At 34.1% G+C, this 16,195-nt stretch overlaps 1 protein-coding gene across 5 annotated transcripts in view; it reads left to right on the top strand.

Moving 5' to 3' along the window:
* LOC123546293 (dopamine beta-hydroxylase-like) overlaps positions 1-15,829 on the top strand; it is a 130,961-nt gene extending 115,132 nt beyond the window's left edge. For all 5 annotated transcript variants that reach the window (XM_045332520.2, XM_045332508.2, XM_045332494.2 and 2 more), the window contains exons 3-10: positions 9,841-9,970; positions 10,236-10,346; positions 11,482-11,661; positions 12,068-12,103; positions 12,439-12,584; positions 12,909-13,152; positions 13,358-13,454; positions 14,458-15,829. In XM_045332520.2, coding sequence (XP_045188455.2) covers positions 9,841-9,970; positions 10,236-10,346; positions 11,482-11,661; positions 12,068-12,103; positions 12,439-12,584; positions 12,909-13,152; positions 13,358-13,454; positions 14,458-15,013 — 1,500 coding nt within the window. In that variant the 3' untranslated portion in view covers positions 15,014-15,829. The remainder of the gene's footprint in view (positions 1-9,840; positions 9,971-10,235; positions 10,347-11,481; positions 11,662-12,067; positions 12,104-12,438; positions 12,585-12,908; positions 13,153-13,357; positions 13,455-14,457) is intronic.
* The last annotated feature ends 366 nt before the right edge of the window (positions 15,830-16,195 follow it).

The raw sequence follows: 16,195 nt of genomic DNA, 5'->3' as shown, positions 1-16,195 counted from the left end.
TGTTGATTAATTGCCGATGAACTTGTCAAACATATCATTTCGCTCTTCCGAACAGCATTGCATTCTCCGATATATTTTTTACCAATGCCAGAAACAGTGCATGTAGCGATTCCTTCTTAAATTACATTTCATGTCCACTCTAAGTGCCCAAAATGTTTATCATTTCGAAGACATGTTTCCTGTCCACTGATGAGGAATATGGTAAGTTGTCACTACTTCTACGCGTGATAACATACTTTTCAGGCACAAATTAGACACCTTCGATGTACAAGATACGTGTGCTAAGTGTTTGTGTAATAAACTAACTAATGATTCTTTCATGATATCGTTAAACATAAATTATACAATATCTTAGTCTGGCTACCCACTAGTTAATCATTTAATAAAGATAAGAATTATTTTTAAATATGTAAAAGCAGATAAAATCCTTGACTGGTATTTCTAAATAAATTTGTCCGAATTAAAAAATAAAGATACAAATGAATAAAATCGAAACCCATTTGAAAGCAAAGAACGCAACCAAACGAAATGATGCAGCAATTTCTTTGATTGAGTCTATTCACGAGAGACAATGAGATGTGCAACTCAATTTAAATCTCAAAGCACTGACTTCTGTGTTATAGAGAAATATAACATGGACTCAATGATCGAAAATGCTTCGAAATGTCTGTACACATGCTTTACGACTCTTGGAGACTGCTTGAACATTCTTCACTCCTCCATTGGAACTGTACATGAAACCTTTCAATAGAACTCAAGAATTCTCTCAAACCTCAAGCAATACCTTTCCATGTCTTTTAGGCTATTCAGATACCATTTTATTGGCATTAACCAGTGGCATGTCTTAGCTGTAAGATTTAAAAGAAGATCATGTAAACAGATATATCTTAAGATTTAATGAAATCGCGAATGACTGAAAACCCTGTGCGATAAAACGAAAGTAGGAAGTTTGCAGAACATAAAGTGGAAATGATTACAAGACCCGTAATATGATAAAAAGACCGCAGGAGGGTGCTGCGTTAGCGATTACATTAAGTTAACATAAACAATAAATGTAAGGTCAGTTACATCTTAAATGCAAAACAATAGTTCTACCTTTTTATTGTGTAGTTCTTTATTCGTAAGCCGTGTATGACTTTCTTCCGGGTGATGTGCTAATTGTATCCAGGGATTATACATTTGTTTTGATTAAAAAATACTTGTAGTCTTATCCAAAGATTAAATGTATTTGATGCAAGTATTAATTTGATGATGTTGTTATAGATATGTTTTTGCTTAAGAGAGAGAGGGCCGCTCTGGAGAGGTCGTACTGTACAAAATTTATATAGAAAAAAAAATTTGATATTCACGTTAGTTACGTAAAAGAAGTAATTCGTTACAGTATGATTTAGTGTGCTTAACGCAAATCCGTAATACTAAAGACTCAAAGATATGTACCCTTCATTTTCAGAAATCCTAGAAATGTGCACGAGGCATTAAGCAGTGATTGTAAACATGTAAAACATAATATAAAGATGTATACAATTGCTGTTTAATTCATTCTTTTGTACTGTAATACTCTTCCATATCCCTTATTAGCATAAACTCACAGAAAGCAGTTAATAAAATAGTTTTATTCTCTTCTACGAAATCCATGTTCTGAAGCTTAAATACCGTAAAGCTAAACGATTCAAGAATGCAGTCCACATCAAGCCAACACCTACACCAGCAGTATGTTTGAATCTGTTCTAACTGATATTCACAAAAATACACAATGTTTACAAATGAAAAGTGTGAAACTAAACGCATACACGAAGGAACAAAATAGGGTACCGTTTTTGAACGCTCAGAGGAAAAATCACCACTAAAGGGTTCAATTACAAAACCTCACCGTGAAAGTACAATACGGTGGTATGCGTTGGACACGCAGTTATTTTGTTTTAGGTTAAATTAGCTCGAGCCCACAAAACATATGTGGTATGATCCAGATAAGACCGCAAGCACTCGAAATAGGTAGTTGTCATCTTGAGATAAGATGTTGTGCGCTCAAACTAAGATGTCAAGCCCTCGCACGACACATCATAACCTCGCTTGAAACGTCATAAAACGATTTAAACCTTTCCTTAAGGAACGAGTCGATGAAACTGGATTTATTTATTTATTACCCTTCTTTTAGCGTTTTGGTCTAAGCTCTACAGAATTATTTATTATTGTCACAGATCTCAAATAAAAGCATTCATTGAACATATATTTTCTGCTTGTAGAATAAGTTGAACAACTATCGTATAAGATTTAATTCTTACGTTTTATAGGAAGGAGTCTTTCTCAGGACAAAATGTTTCAAATGGTAATGTGCCGCTTTCTTTTCTTCAACAAGTAGATGAGAAGCCAAACTGAAGAATCCCCATGCCCTATTTGAATTGCTAAAATTAATAGATATATTTTAACACCACGGTATCGACATTTATGGGTCTTTCAAACAACGGCCCTATCCGTATACGCGATCATGGCCGTTTCTAGCATAACACATGTTGTGATTTGAAGACATCTATTGTAGGGTAGTAGGTGAAAGTGTTGCATAATAGATAAGGCGTGTATTGTCATCATCTGCAGTTAAGTTGTCAACATTCGAGTATGAATACGCGCGTTACCCCACGTAGGCATGTAACAAACGATACTTCTCTCATGTCAAAATTTATTAATGTTTTGAAAGCATCTTATTACATGATATAAGCGGCCCAAACAATTATGCTTTCGAAGGATTTTTTTCAAAAGCATTATTTACAAGAACTCTGTAAAAGATGTTCTTCTTCTCTTCTTCTTGTCGTTCGCGGACATAGCGACATCGCTCTGTAAAAGATGAATAGTTATATTAAATCTTAAACTTATCAGAGACTGGCGATGTAGTATTTTTTTTTCAAGAAATTAAAGAAAGTTTGAATCATTTTACAACCTTTAAAACAAGGAGTAAATGTCATAAATGATATTGAAGAATTTCGATGATTGCAAACAGCACTTATAAAATATGTGTTATGTAAATTTTGTAGTTTACTATAATAAATTATTGACACATTATTGTCTGGGATACACGTAACTTTATCAAACATATTGGAAAGTTTTTAACTTCAGGCTGCTGACATGCGCATGCTTTTGCCGTTTGGCTTGAATTATGTCTGTTAATATTATCAATATGAATGCTGGTGCATTTCTGTCGCATTTCGCGTAGTTTACCGCAACAGATGAAAGTTTTGCATCACATAAGCGTTTATAGACATCTACTGATATTATAATCCCCCATTCTATTTTGATAATACCTCTGCAGCTTAAGAAGTGCTAGGTGGAAAGTGACATGTGATATTTTAAGCTATATTTACCTAGCATGCGTGGGTATAGAGGGTGAATAGTTCCGGTTGCTACCTTCCAATCACTGCCACATCGATGTGGGTTCGATTTAGAATTATTCATGCGAAGAAGCCACCGAGCTGGCTTAAGGAAGATCGATGGTTCTACCCAGGTGATTGCCCTTGTCTGAACTCATGCTTCTAGGGTATCAAAAGCTTGAAAGTTGCCATACCTACTTATTTTGGTGTGTCTCTAAACCAAACAAAAATTAAAAGAGCTAAGGCCAGGTAAGCTTAAATCTAGAACTGCGCTCGTACATCAACAATGTAAGATATTGTTTCTTTTGTATGCCATTAAATGAAACAATAAAGAACTTCAATATTATATCAATCAGAGGGAATTTAATCTACCTATATGCCACTATTGGCACCTGACTTAGCAAACAATTCCATCTATCTTCTTACAAATTCATGTACAGTCCTCATTATAAAATAAATCACTTATGTCAGATATTTCAATTTGCAGTAAACTCTTCCAGAAGTAAGTAATGCTGTTGTTGGAAGGCTGTCTAGGACAAGAGTTCTGGTTTATTTAGTGTTGATTAATTGCCGATGAACTTGTCAAACATATCACTTCGCTCTTCAAAACAGCATTGCATTCCCTGATATATGTTTTACCGATGCCAGAGAAAGTGCACGTAACGATTATGTCTAAACTTACATTTCCATATTCACGAGATCAGTCATAAGACCGCAGGGTTAAAGATGATCATTTCATCAGTTTCTACCAGGTACATGTGCTACCTATCAGCATAATTTATCAAATTGTAAAACCATAAGACACATTTTACAGTTAACAATCATAGACAAATATCTTGCCGTAAAAATAGGAATTAGTGAATGTTATTAACGAGACCTTTCTGTACACTTCATAGTTTACTACTTAAATGCCATGTGTTCGTTTAGACTGAATTTTATCATGGGCTAAACCTCTCCGATCAAAGACAATTTAAGAGAAACCTCAAAACCTATTGTATATGCCTTCCGTATTAACATACTTAGTCTAGTAGACTGTATTATATCAAATACATAATGTCTCTGTCAAGTTCTATAACAACCTGGATTGTCCCAGTGATTCTTGAGTAATGGCCCTCGAATTTTTAAATATTGCGGAATCTATTAAGGCCACGTTTGATACCCATTTGTCCAGACTGCTTTGTTGTTATGACACTTGAAGTACTAAAACTGAAAAAAATTGACAGGTTCTGCTAATTTGAAGAGTTCTTAAAACAATAATCTCCAAATTATATCACAATGTTATAGGCTATATATCTCAAACAAGTTAGATAACTAGCCGAATACCCAGTTACTCTTCAGTTATCGCCATTGCATTACTTAAAATTGCGAAAATTGAAAGTGTCCATTGAATAACTTAAGGATGTCTTATTATCCAAAATTCGCCAAACTTAGAATAATAATTTGCATGTTATCTTGGCCAAATTCGATAACTAGCCGGATAGACTTCGTTGCTGCTGTGTTACTGCCTTTGAATTAATCAGAATTGAGAAAATTCATTTATAAAGTATAGTAAAGTCAAATGAATATTTTCATGACGGGTGTATATTGTGACAGTTTGACACTCTTGTTTAAAGAGTTTTACACTGTTTATAGATAGTTCCGATTTGCATTCAATAGTTTTCAAAACAAGAAAAATCACAACACCTTACCTTGTATCGCCAACAAAGCGATGTGTTTTGGTGTCAACATTTCATCGGTTAAGCCAGTGCTAGGGGCTTCAAAGTTTTTGAACTTATGAACAGACACATGTTTGCTGTTATTTTGCTTGGTTACGTTTGTTTTCTTTCAAAAATATCTTTTTTTTAGATTTTAGTAGATAAAACAGCCAGAAATGCTTATAACGAATACAGCTTTAACTTGTTGCATGAATCGGAATGTTTTGCTGTTTTCTTTCTTTAAAGGAAACGGAAGGTCTAACTAGAAATATTAAGAGTTTATTTATTCTGTGCTTTTACCCGATTAGATTAAAACTACATACATAGATTGTAATATTGAGAGTAAACTCCTGGTTGGTTTACAGCACATATTTTTCATATGTTGGAGATAAAGGGGAAATTATACATGGCTAAGGATTAAGTTGTCAAATGAAAGAACCTCTAAGTGACCTTATAGCAAGTTGTCAAACGTTAATCCTTTCAAATGCTTGCAAATAGCCAGGTTTGGAAACATATATAACAGGGAAACCATGTTGAGATGTCAATTATCTCCTACGTGGGATCACATAGTTTTCGGGACCTTCAGTATAAATGATTTTAAAGGTGTGTTTGCTTTGTGACTATATAATAAACTAAATCTTTAGATTTACTATTGTGTAATGCTTCCATTTTGATATCGCAAAAAGTAATTCGTCTGGTTAACCGATTACATAATCATTCTAGAAAATTAAATATAAGTCTTAATTTTCTCACTTAGACTATCACAGCAAGATTCTGACCCGGCTCTGATTATGTTTTGAGGGTAAAATGGGTACAGTTATACACAGTTTGAATGGTTCAGGTGTTATTTTCTATGAACAAAACAAATGGTCTGAATACAGACTAAAGACCTGTGGCTATATGTTCGACATCCGTGTTCGTTGACTGAATCACTTGCCGCCCACCGATGTGGGTTCAAGCCTCGCTTAGGGCGTAGAGTTCTCTTTATGTGAGGGGCTTACGGAAGGATGGAGGTTATATCTAAGTGTCCATTCGTGATAAAATAATGCCATATGACCAATAATTGTGTCGGTGTGACGTTTAACCCAAGAAAAATAAAACACTGCCCATTAAAGCATAAAGGATTTGCAACAGTTAAAAGCCCTCTCGAAAACTCAAGCAATACCTTGCCATGTTTTTCAATTCATTTATGACATCATTTTATCGACTTTAACCAGTGGTATATCTAAGCTGTTTAGATTTAAAGAAGAACACTTAAACGAATTAATGCAATCTTGAATGACACTGAAAGCCCTAAGCAATAAAACGAAAGTAGAAAGTTAGCAGAACATCAGATGGAAATGATTGAAAGACCCGCAATGTGATATAAAGACCACAGGAGGGTGCGTTTTCGATTAAATTAAGATAAACAATAAATGTACGTTAATGCGAACCAATAATATGTTAAAGTGCATTTCATGTGTCATAGATATTCATACTTAGTTACGTATCTCACCTTACCTTGTGTGGGATGGGTAGGATCACTAAAGAAAACTGTATGATGCTGTTCAGCCACAAACATGTGTATCTTTTTACCGCTCAATGCCGGTGTCCCTATTTCCAGTTTGCTTTTGTGTGAAAAGTTTGATATATAATGTTTGCTAAGATGTAGGTTGGCTCTGATACCTGCACAGACAACGAATATATTACGATGTCCGTTAATATATAGTTCTTTTCCTATCAGCGGCGTTTGATATTCTTTCAGTTGATGTACTTAAAGTGTCCAGGGTTTATACATTCGTTTTGATTGAAAATAATTGTAGTCTATGCTAGATGATTATATGTACTTGGCGCATGTATTTATTTGATACATACATGTAGTAAATTTCTGTGGATATGCACGTTAGTTACATAAAAAATCATTATAGTATGATATATAGCGCAGACTGCAAGGCCGTAATACTAAAAGCTGTAGATATGTACCCTTCATTTTCCGAAATCATGAAAAATGCGCTAGGCATCACGCAGTGATTGTAATCATATACAGCATAAGATAAAGTTGTATAGGAAATGCTGTTTAATCCTTTCTTTGATACTGGAATATTCTTCTATAATCCTTATTAACATTAACAACAGAAAACAGTTAATGAAATGCAGTTTTATTCTCTCCCACGAAATTCTTATTTAAAGCTTAATTTGTGTTATTATCAAGAATTTCCCCCCGTTCCTCGTATAGTTCCTCATACTAAACTATGTACTTTGATCCACGATTAGGAAAAACAAGGGACATAAATAAAAAAACAAGACTACAGCCAAACATACAGCATTGTTGATGATCAACATAATTACCCAATTGTCTCATCTATGATGTTGGCAAATATATTTATCAATTATATGCAATTCAGATAGGTTACGGGCCTCCGATCTACTTGTTGGAGAAAAGACTGAGCGACACATTACCGTGTGAAAAAACTTGTCCTGAGAATAACCCGTTAAATTATTGGTGTTTTTGTGTATTTGCATTTTTACTCCATTTAATTTAATTTATTTGTCTCATACGGCGTTCTGTGCACAATAGTCCTACTTCCGTCTATTAATTTTACTGACTTTACTGCTAACAACAGCCCTATGCGTGTCCTAGCCGTTCCTGGCAAAAATCACGTGGTGATCCTAGGCATCTACTTTGTAGGGTAGTAGGTGAAAGTGTTGCATAATAGATAAGAAGTGCATCGTCATCAATTTCATTAAAGTTGTCAGCAGTCGAGTATGTATACGCGCGTTACCTCACGTAGGCATGTAACAAAACGAAACTTCTCTCATGCATGCGCATGCTGTTCCAAACTCAAAATTTGTTTCATTTGTTTGGAAACATCTTGTTAAATGATAAAATTAAGCCGCTCCAGACGATCATTTGTAGAAAGCCTCTTTGAGCGATGTTATTGTAATTGTTTAACATTTAACGCGTAATTTTGTCGCTGATATGATTATATAACTGATTCTTCAACTAAATTGAAACCGCCTATATAGTACTGTATTAAATGATATTTTACTTTTTTCTGTCTGCTGACATGCGCACGTTCGCAGCAGAAAACAATCTTGCATAACAAGAGCATTTACATTCAACAATAGCTTAAGAGTTATGTTTAAGTCAATATTAGGGGCACGTTTTATTACACCTCCTGAACCTACTCATTTAAACCAAATCTAGTTTTATGTTATTTAGATGCATTTGGCTGTTCTTATGGATTTTATTAAATATCAGAACAGCATTAGTCAAGTGCCGTGTTGTGGCTATGAAAAGTATCCCGATACTTGAACTCAGCGGCGTTGTTATATTTCATGGTCCTTTTGGTTTATGGAGTCCAATCAATCTTTATAACACTGCAACAGGAAGTGACGGTTTTTGCACGTTTCATTTCCTTTATGAACGGTTTCAGTGAAACTGTGTTTGCTGCTATTTTGCTTGGTTGCATTCTGTGCTTCCAAAGTATCTATTTCTATTAGATTTTAAGTTTCTGTTCTGAAAATGCTGTATAAAATATATTATGAGTTTTAGATATAAAAAGGTAGACTAAATCGAAGAGTAAATTAAGCAGTTACAAATATCGAGGAATGCAGTATACACGTAAATGTCTGCGAGATACTGTTTACCCGAAATTAGCCTAACATATTGTCGAATTTGCAATTCAAGTTCAGAAGTTCATTACAGTATCGGGTGAAGTCAATTAATTCGTCATGATGAGGATTTATCTTGAAAAGATACTTTTCAATAGACTGACATATTCATTCTAGTAAACGAAATGTAAAATGTCTTCATTTCCAGTAAACTCTTCCAGAAGTGATTGAAGCTGTTATTAGATAGTTGTCTGATTTAGTCTTTGTTGATTAATTGCCGATGATCTTGTCAAACATCATTTCGCTCATGCAGATTTCTCGTTCTTATACAAAAATAAACATTCTGAAGTCACTTTTCTTAACTGATATAGAAAATAACAGATGGTAGCATATGAAAGTGCATCGCATTTGCAAGAAAATCAACAACATTATATTAAAAAAGAATTCTACATTTTAAGACACGTAATTTTGAATTATTTTATATCAAATCAGTTTTCTTTTGTAATTGTTTTCACTGATGGTTTCAATATAAAAGCAAGAGGAATAGGTTTTTACAGTTGATATTTTCCGCTTTAAATTTTAATCCTACCGGCCATTACTGGTGGTAGTACTTTTCATGGGAACGAGGATACTGGGAAAACAAGTAAACGTTTATTTTCATGAATATCATGGTATCTTAAAGAAAGTCTGATACAATAATGTCTGTAATATAGAACTTTTATGCATATTCAACGACAGGTTCTTTTTTTCTCTGTATTACCTGAGACACAGTCAACACTGAAACTCAACTTAAGAACAAAATTAAATTCTGTTTTGCTTTCACAGTTATTGCCAGTTATTCTTTCCTCCAAAATCAACAAATAGATCTACGCACCGCAGTTGACGAGAACAGTTGTTAAAAGCTTAATGTACAAATATATTTTATACTGATCAAAACAGCTAATCTACATTTTGCTATTTTGCCTGTATCTTCGAAATAACTAAAAGTACATATTTCGGCATTTGGCTTATGGCAATGATATGAATTGATTGATTTTACCTTGATCGGCTTTATTTTTAAAATGCCTGATAAAAAAGTATGTTTTATAAACTCTACTGAATATTTTATATTATCATTATTATTATCATTATTATTATTATTATCATTGTTAATATTAATATTATTATTATTATTATTATTATTATTATTACAGATGTGGACTCATGAGTTATGCAGAAAAGATTCCGATATGGACGGATTGACAAACGGCGAAGAATTAGGAGACCCTAACTGTAACTGGAAACAAGGAGATGTTCCTGAAATGGAAGCCAAGTCACATCCAGGTAAAACTTACAAATAACTGGGATTATTATATAAAATCGATTTTTTTGCAATTAAACCTTGCCAAAATATGTAGTGTTATTATCCTTGTTCAAGTCAATGCTAATTAAAATCTCTCCTGACGTTTGTAACGATTTTCTAATACAATTATGTCAAAAAAGTTGACACGATTTTTTGTAGTATTTGCTCCATTTTTTTGTGTCCACCGCTGAAACATCATCAGTATTATCAGTTAGAAGCATGGTTCTAGTGTAACATATTTTTCAGGTATATGTGAGCCTATTGACAGTGTGAAATGTCAAGAGCACAACGAACGCTTTGGTGATCGACTTGACTGCGCGAAGGTGACAAAACATTGTCCAGCATTGTCCGAACCAGGTAAGATAGTCAAAATATCATGTATATGAGACAAAATGTGTTTTTCAAATAACAACTATAAAAAGTACAGATTAGGTTATATAAAAGCACTCCCAAGGAAAGGTTTCAAAATGGACTAAATTTGTATTGCGTCTTGTAGTCTTTATTAGACAATTTAATTATAGCATATTAACACTCAGAACTGAAAAAGAAAGAACGTTTAACATAGGTCTGTCTAAGTCTGTCTCGTTTGTAGGCAATTGTATTTGTACACATCCAAATATATGTGTGTTTTAATGCAACAATGATAGTCTTGAACGATAATCCTACAAAAAGCATGCCAACGTGACAAGGGAGACCTTAATCTTTAGGAAATGTTACGTAACGAATGCTTACACTTTTAGGCAGTGATATGTTACATAACGCCTGCTTACACTTTTAGGTAGTGATATAATTTGTGTTTCTTACACTTCATTTGCTGGAATGATGATTATAATTCATGTCACGAAGAATTTTATGAAGTTTCTTGATAATATCAGTTTATATCGCAATTTATAATATCAATATTTTCTGAACAAAATGTGTTGTTATAAATATGTATTTATTATGTATTTATTATGTTATTGTAAATGGAATAAAAATGTTTCCCGTAAAATAATTATTGACATCAAACATGACTTGTACACTTGTACATAAATATTATGTGTAATTGCAGATATATGAATAAAATGGTATGTTAACATGAATTCGAAAGGAAAGTTGATTGATTTTGTTTGCAATTAAACACTTGAAAATATTCTTATTTCTAGCCAAGATGTTCACATTCTGTTCAGCAAAAATATCTATAATAATACAATCTAAAAATATATCTTTAGAAGCTTACTACACTTGAGAATTTTATGCATTTCAAGTAAATATCTAGCCTAAGACATACATCCAATCTTTCTAAATTTACTCTTTATATATATTCCGTAATTATGTGATCAGAAGAATATTTTGTCGCATATAAACATGATTTTGAGCTTTTTAACTCACGCCTATTTTGCTGTTTATATCAATTTTCAATGAAATTGTTTACAAGAGAGGTTTGGAGTTACTCCTGCAGGTATGCAAGATCTGTATGCTCGACATATTTTTGTATCGGATATTCTTCCAGGAATGAAAAGCAAAGACCTACGTTTTCCTTTGACCCCTATCCCCGGTACAGAAACCGTCTACAAGTGCATGGCGTACGACCTGCCGACAGACGGGGACTTTCATTTGGCGTCGACCACACCCATCATTAACAACACAGATATAGTACATCATATGATATTGTTCGGCTGTGACTTTCCAGGTAAAATTTGTCCTTGTTTTTATATTGTTTCCAGATTACGCAAAGTTTTAAAAGCTAGACACCTGGAAATATCCAAAACCACGTCAAAACAATGCTTCTAACAAAATAATTTTCAGACAAAATAAACGAAGTTGAGACCAAAATTTCTTATAAAAGCTGAATGGAGATTTTCGGCATGCTATCTAAGTGAAGTCGAGTAAAATCAAAATATTTATTGACATAAACATATATGTGTGTTTTTTTGCCAAAAGACATTCTGTTAGGTTAAACATATATTTGTCTAAGAATATGTTTAATTCCATGCGAACCAGGCGATAACTATGCAGCAAGAAACTCTTATGTCACACGAGTTCTGTCCGATTTTGCTGCGAGTTATTTACATAATATTCTTACTGTTTTTTTATAGAAAATTTCAACAAAACAGTTCTATATAGGATGAAAGGTAAGATCTTTTTTTAAATATTGCTTTACATGGATTACAAATGATATTAGTATTTAACATTGGACTAAAAATACCGATTTTATTAGCGACTTATAAGATAAAACGGCAGACAATTATTTATTTCTGTAAGGATTTATTAAAAGAAGACCAGGTCCGGTTGCAAGGAAACAAAATGTCTCATGCTGAAAATTGCGCTGTCTTTGAATGAGAATAAATTTAGCTTACCGTCGGCGGCGATTGCTGATGTAAATTTACTTAATAACTCTGTTTGAAGCTCCATGCCAAACTGAAGATTATTTGTAAAATCAACTGTAGTAAGATTTGAATATTGACAGCCGCACCGTATACTTGCGAAATGACGCCACATAAATACTGCAATCATTTTCTGGGCACATGGACATATGGTCATCCAGGGGATTGCTGGTCAAAAGAAGCTGGTTTCCGGATTGGCCGCTATGGTACAAAAGTTGCAGCCCTACAGGCAAGATAAATATACATTATTTTTCTTCTTACACAACTTTATATCAAACTAAGATATTATTTCTAAGACTTACATGTATGGTGCGGCATCATCTCGAAGTGCGCGTGTGAGGTTGTGTCGTATTAGTGACGTGCACAACAGTCCAGATTTTAAACGTAATAAAACTATATAGATCAGAAAGAAGTTGACTGTTTTATCTTCTGTGATACACTTAATTATGTTTGAAAAAAATGATTGTTTAATTTTTCTTGACTAAGTGTAGATTTTAAAAATGTCATGTTTTAAGTGTCTTGACTCAAATATATTTATCTTTCATATTCACAGATTCATTGGAATAATCCACGAAAATTGCTCGGCCAGAAGGATAGCTCCGGTATGACTATTCATTACACGGGCACACGGAGACCCAACGATGCATCAATGTTTATTCTTGGCCAGGAATATCTAGAGATACCTCCTCGCTCCAACGGTGTAACCTTCAGCTCAGTATGTCCATCGGAGTGCACGAGGGAAATGTTCCAAGAGAAAATATACATAACACGTGCAGCCAATCACATGCACTATTACGGTACTATTTACTAGGCATTTTAGTTATATAGTCAAAACAATATACACGCTAAACTTGATTTCATGATTTAGCTTATAGGGAATGAGTTTATTATCAACATATGCCTCCTTTAAGCGGAACTATCCAATGAAGATACACGGTCCTAAAGCAATAAAAATAAAGTTAAGTCATTTCTTATTTCTTAATATTGTAGTTTACATTTCAGGTAAGAAACAACGCATTAGCATCTATAGGAATGGTACAAAAATCCGGGATCTAACAGATGAAGACAATTATAACTACGATCATCCCATTTTTCATCAGTAAGACCGACACTTTCTGTTTTATATCATAAAACCTGATGTCTGTTGTCAGTGTTGACTATGCAGAAATGCGGCTTTGAATTTGTATTGTAGAAGCGATTAAAAACAAATTTTGAAAATGATTTATAAAATACTAACATAGTGATATATAGACTCAGTCACACTTTTATCTAATGTCATAATCACACACGGGAATCAATCCGTTACCATAATTTTAAGCTTTGTTACGGAGTTAATGTATATATGCCTTAACCAGGGGCGGTTTCAGGATTTGGTGTTAGAGGGGCGCAAGTAAGGGGTCCGGGGACATGCCCTCCCCCCCACCTCCCCGGAAAAATTTGAAAACAATCCATCTGGTGCATTCTGGGCGTTCTGAGGTACAGGTTATGTGACAAAATCAACCCAAATAACATGCTAATTATAGCCCATGTTTTATGTCTTGTCAGACTTATTCTTGCGTAAGTATCTTAGAATGGAAGTTTTAGCCCGATTGGATTTCTGAGGATTTTTATGGGGACGGGTTAAAGGACTATTAACATACAAATGGTAAAGAGCGTTATAAGAGCTCATGCAAACTTTGTTGGATTTTTATTGTACGAGCGTAGCAAGTGAGAAAAATGCATATTTTATATTTTGTTTTACCTATAACAGAAGACAAATTACCTATGCGAGCTTAGCGAGCGAGAAACAAATGCATATTTTATATTTTTCACCCAGAACAAAAGATAAATACCTATACGAACGTAGCGAGCGAGAAAAATGCATATTTTATATTTTTCACCCAGAACAAGAGATAAATTATGTATGCGAGCGTAGCGAGCGAGAAAAAATGCATATTTTGCACTTTTTTCACCCAGAACAAAATACAAATTACCTAAGCCCCGGCGATTTTAGGGGATGGGGGTGGGGATCCGTCCTTGTAAACTATTTTTTCAAACGATCCTTAATGTATTTTTGCAATTTTATAACATTTTGAAATGAATTTTACTATTTCATTCCTCAGTTTCAATCCGCCGGTCGAGGTGCTGCCAGGTGACGATATTGTGACAGAATGTACGTATGCCTCTGACAAGGTGAAAACAATAAAGTTCGGTGCTGGAACAAGTGACGAAATGTGCTATGGATTTTTAACGTACTATCCAAGACAAAACTTTCTACAGACTTTATGCATTCAGTGGAAAAGTGTGCAACGTTGTGTACGAAAATTACCAAAATTTAAAGGAATCTATAATGGTTGTGAGTGGCGTAGTTTCACGGAGGGTTCAAATAAGGCTGTTATTTCTCAGGCGTTTTCTAATGACACATGTGGATATTATCATCATCATAAAATATGCAGTTCTAATTGTACAGACTTTTCTCAGAAAATTTTACAACATCCATGCCTCCAGGGGGACCTCGGTGATTTTATAGGAAAGCGCACAAAGATGCCTATCGACATTCTTCGTTCTTGTGCCGAAAGTAGTGCCGAAAGTAGTGCGAACAGAGTAACGTTTGAAGCTGTCGCTTTCGCTAGTTTAGTTATCTGTTATTTGCATATACAAAATTTGTATAGAACCTAGTCACAGAATTGATTTCCTGATTGTAAACTAGTGTGTATATGTGAACCACGACTGTCTTCCATATTGGAAGTACCTTTTTCTAATTTGTTTTATTTTAAATTGACTGCGCTAACAATAATCAGGAATCGTTTTCAAGACAATTACATCGGAGGTCCAGCGTAGATTTATCCTTCTAAACAAGTCGGCCTGTACTTAACATATTTTTCGCAAGAATATACATGTAAGATCATATCTTAAATATGGTGGCAGCTGATAGGAGTATAACTTTGGTAAATATGAGCATGATGACAGGAGATTACAGGACATGGAACATATTTCATCGTTTGAGGTGTACTGACCGTCAGCAGTTAACAGCCTACATAAAAGGATAGTATGCTGTGTTATTGTATTATCATAGTTTATGTATGATCCTTAGCAACAAACAATGCTAACCTCTTACTAAGAATAGCATTTGAACTGCCAGAGGTACCAAGGACATTATGGAAAGTTTATCAAATGTCTGTGACGAGGGATTTTTCTATAATACAATATAGTGTTAACTAGAAACTACATTGTAAACATTGAGTACTCAGGACTACACACGATTTTTTTGTACAAATATACATTTTACATTCTCTGTGAAATACTCGAAGAAAGTCTATGACTCGTGCTTATATTTTTGTATGAACTTATTTTAAGTAAACAACCATATTACCTTGTGATCTGACTTTGACTGCAATTTAAGTACACGATAGGAAAGAAATAAAAATTAAGCTTTAATTGCACAATTATGTTATTGCCAGAGGATATTCGAAAATAGCAGACAGTTTCTTAGAAGTTCGCCTTTGTAGTCATTTTAGTTTAGATTCTGACAAATTTATGGTTACCAGGTATAATTGTCAAGAAATAAAAGAATTATCTACACTGTAATACTGGTTGGGGGCCAGTAGCCGGACAGGACCAGTTTCCGGACACATGTAATAACCTCTTTATTTCGACGTACCTGTTCACGTAAATGTTTCATCTGGATCATTTGGATGTTTGATCTACATGTCTACAACGTACCACTATATTACAAGGCTGTATATAAGTTTTATGATACTACCTCACCAGTGTTTACAAAACAACTTTCTGTCTTCACGGGGCATGGAGATAGCATTGCGCATACGCAGTAGTTTACACTTCTGGAGGTATCAAGTGGGG

The sequence above is a fragment of the Mercenaria mercenaria genome, chromosome 15 (assembly GCF_021730395.1).
Source record: "Mercenaria mercenaria strain notata chromosome 15, MADL_Memer_1, whole genome shotgun sequence".
Lineage (NCBI taxonomy): Eukaryota > Metazoa > Mollusca > Bivalvia > Venerida > Veneridae > Mercenaria > Mercenaria mercenaria.
Note: the sequence above shows the minus strand (reverse complement) of the source record. Positions and strands in the feature narration are given on the sequence as shown.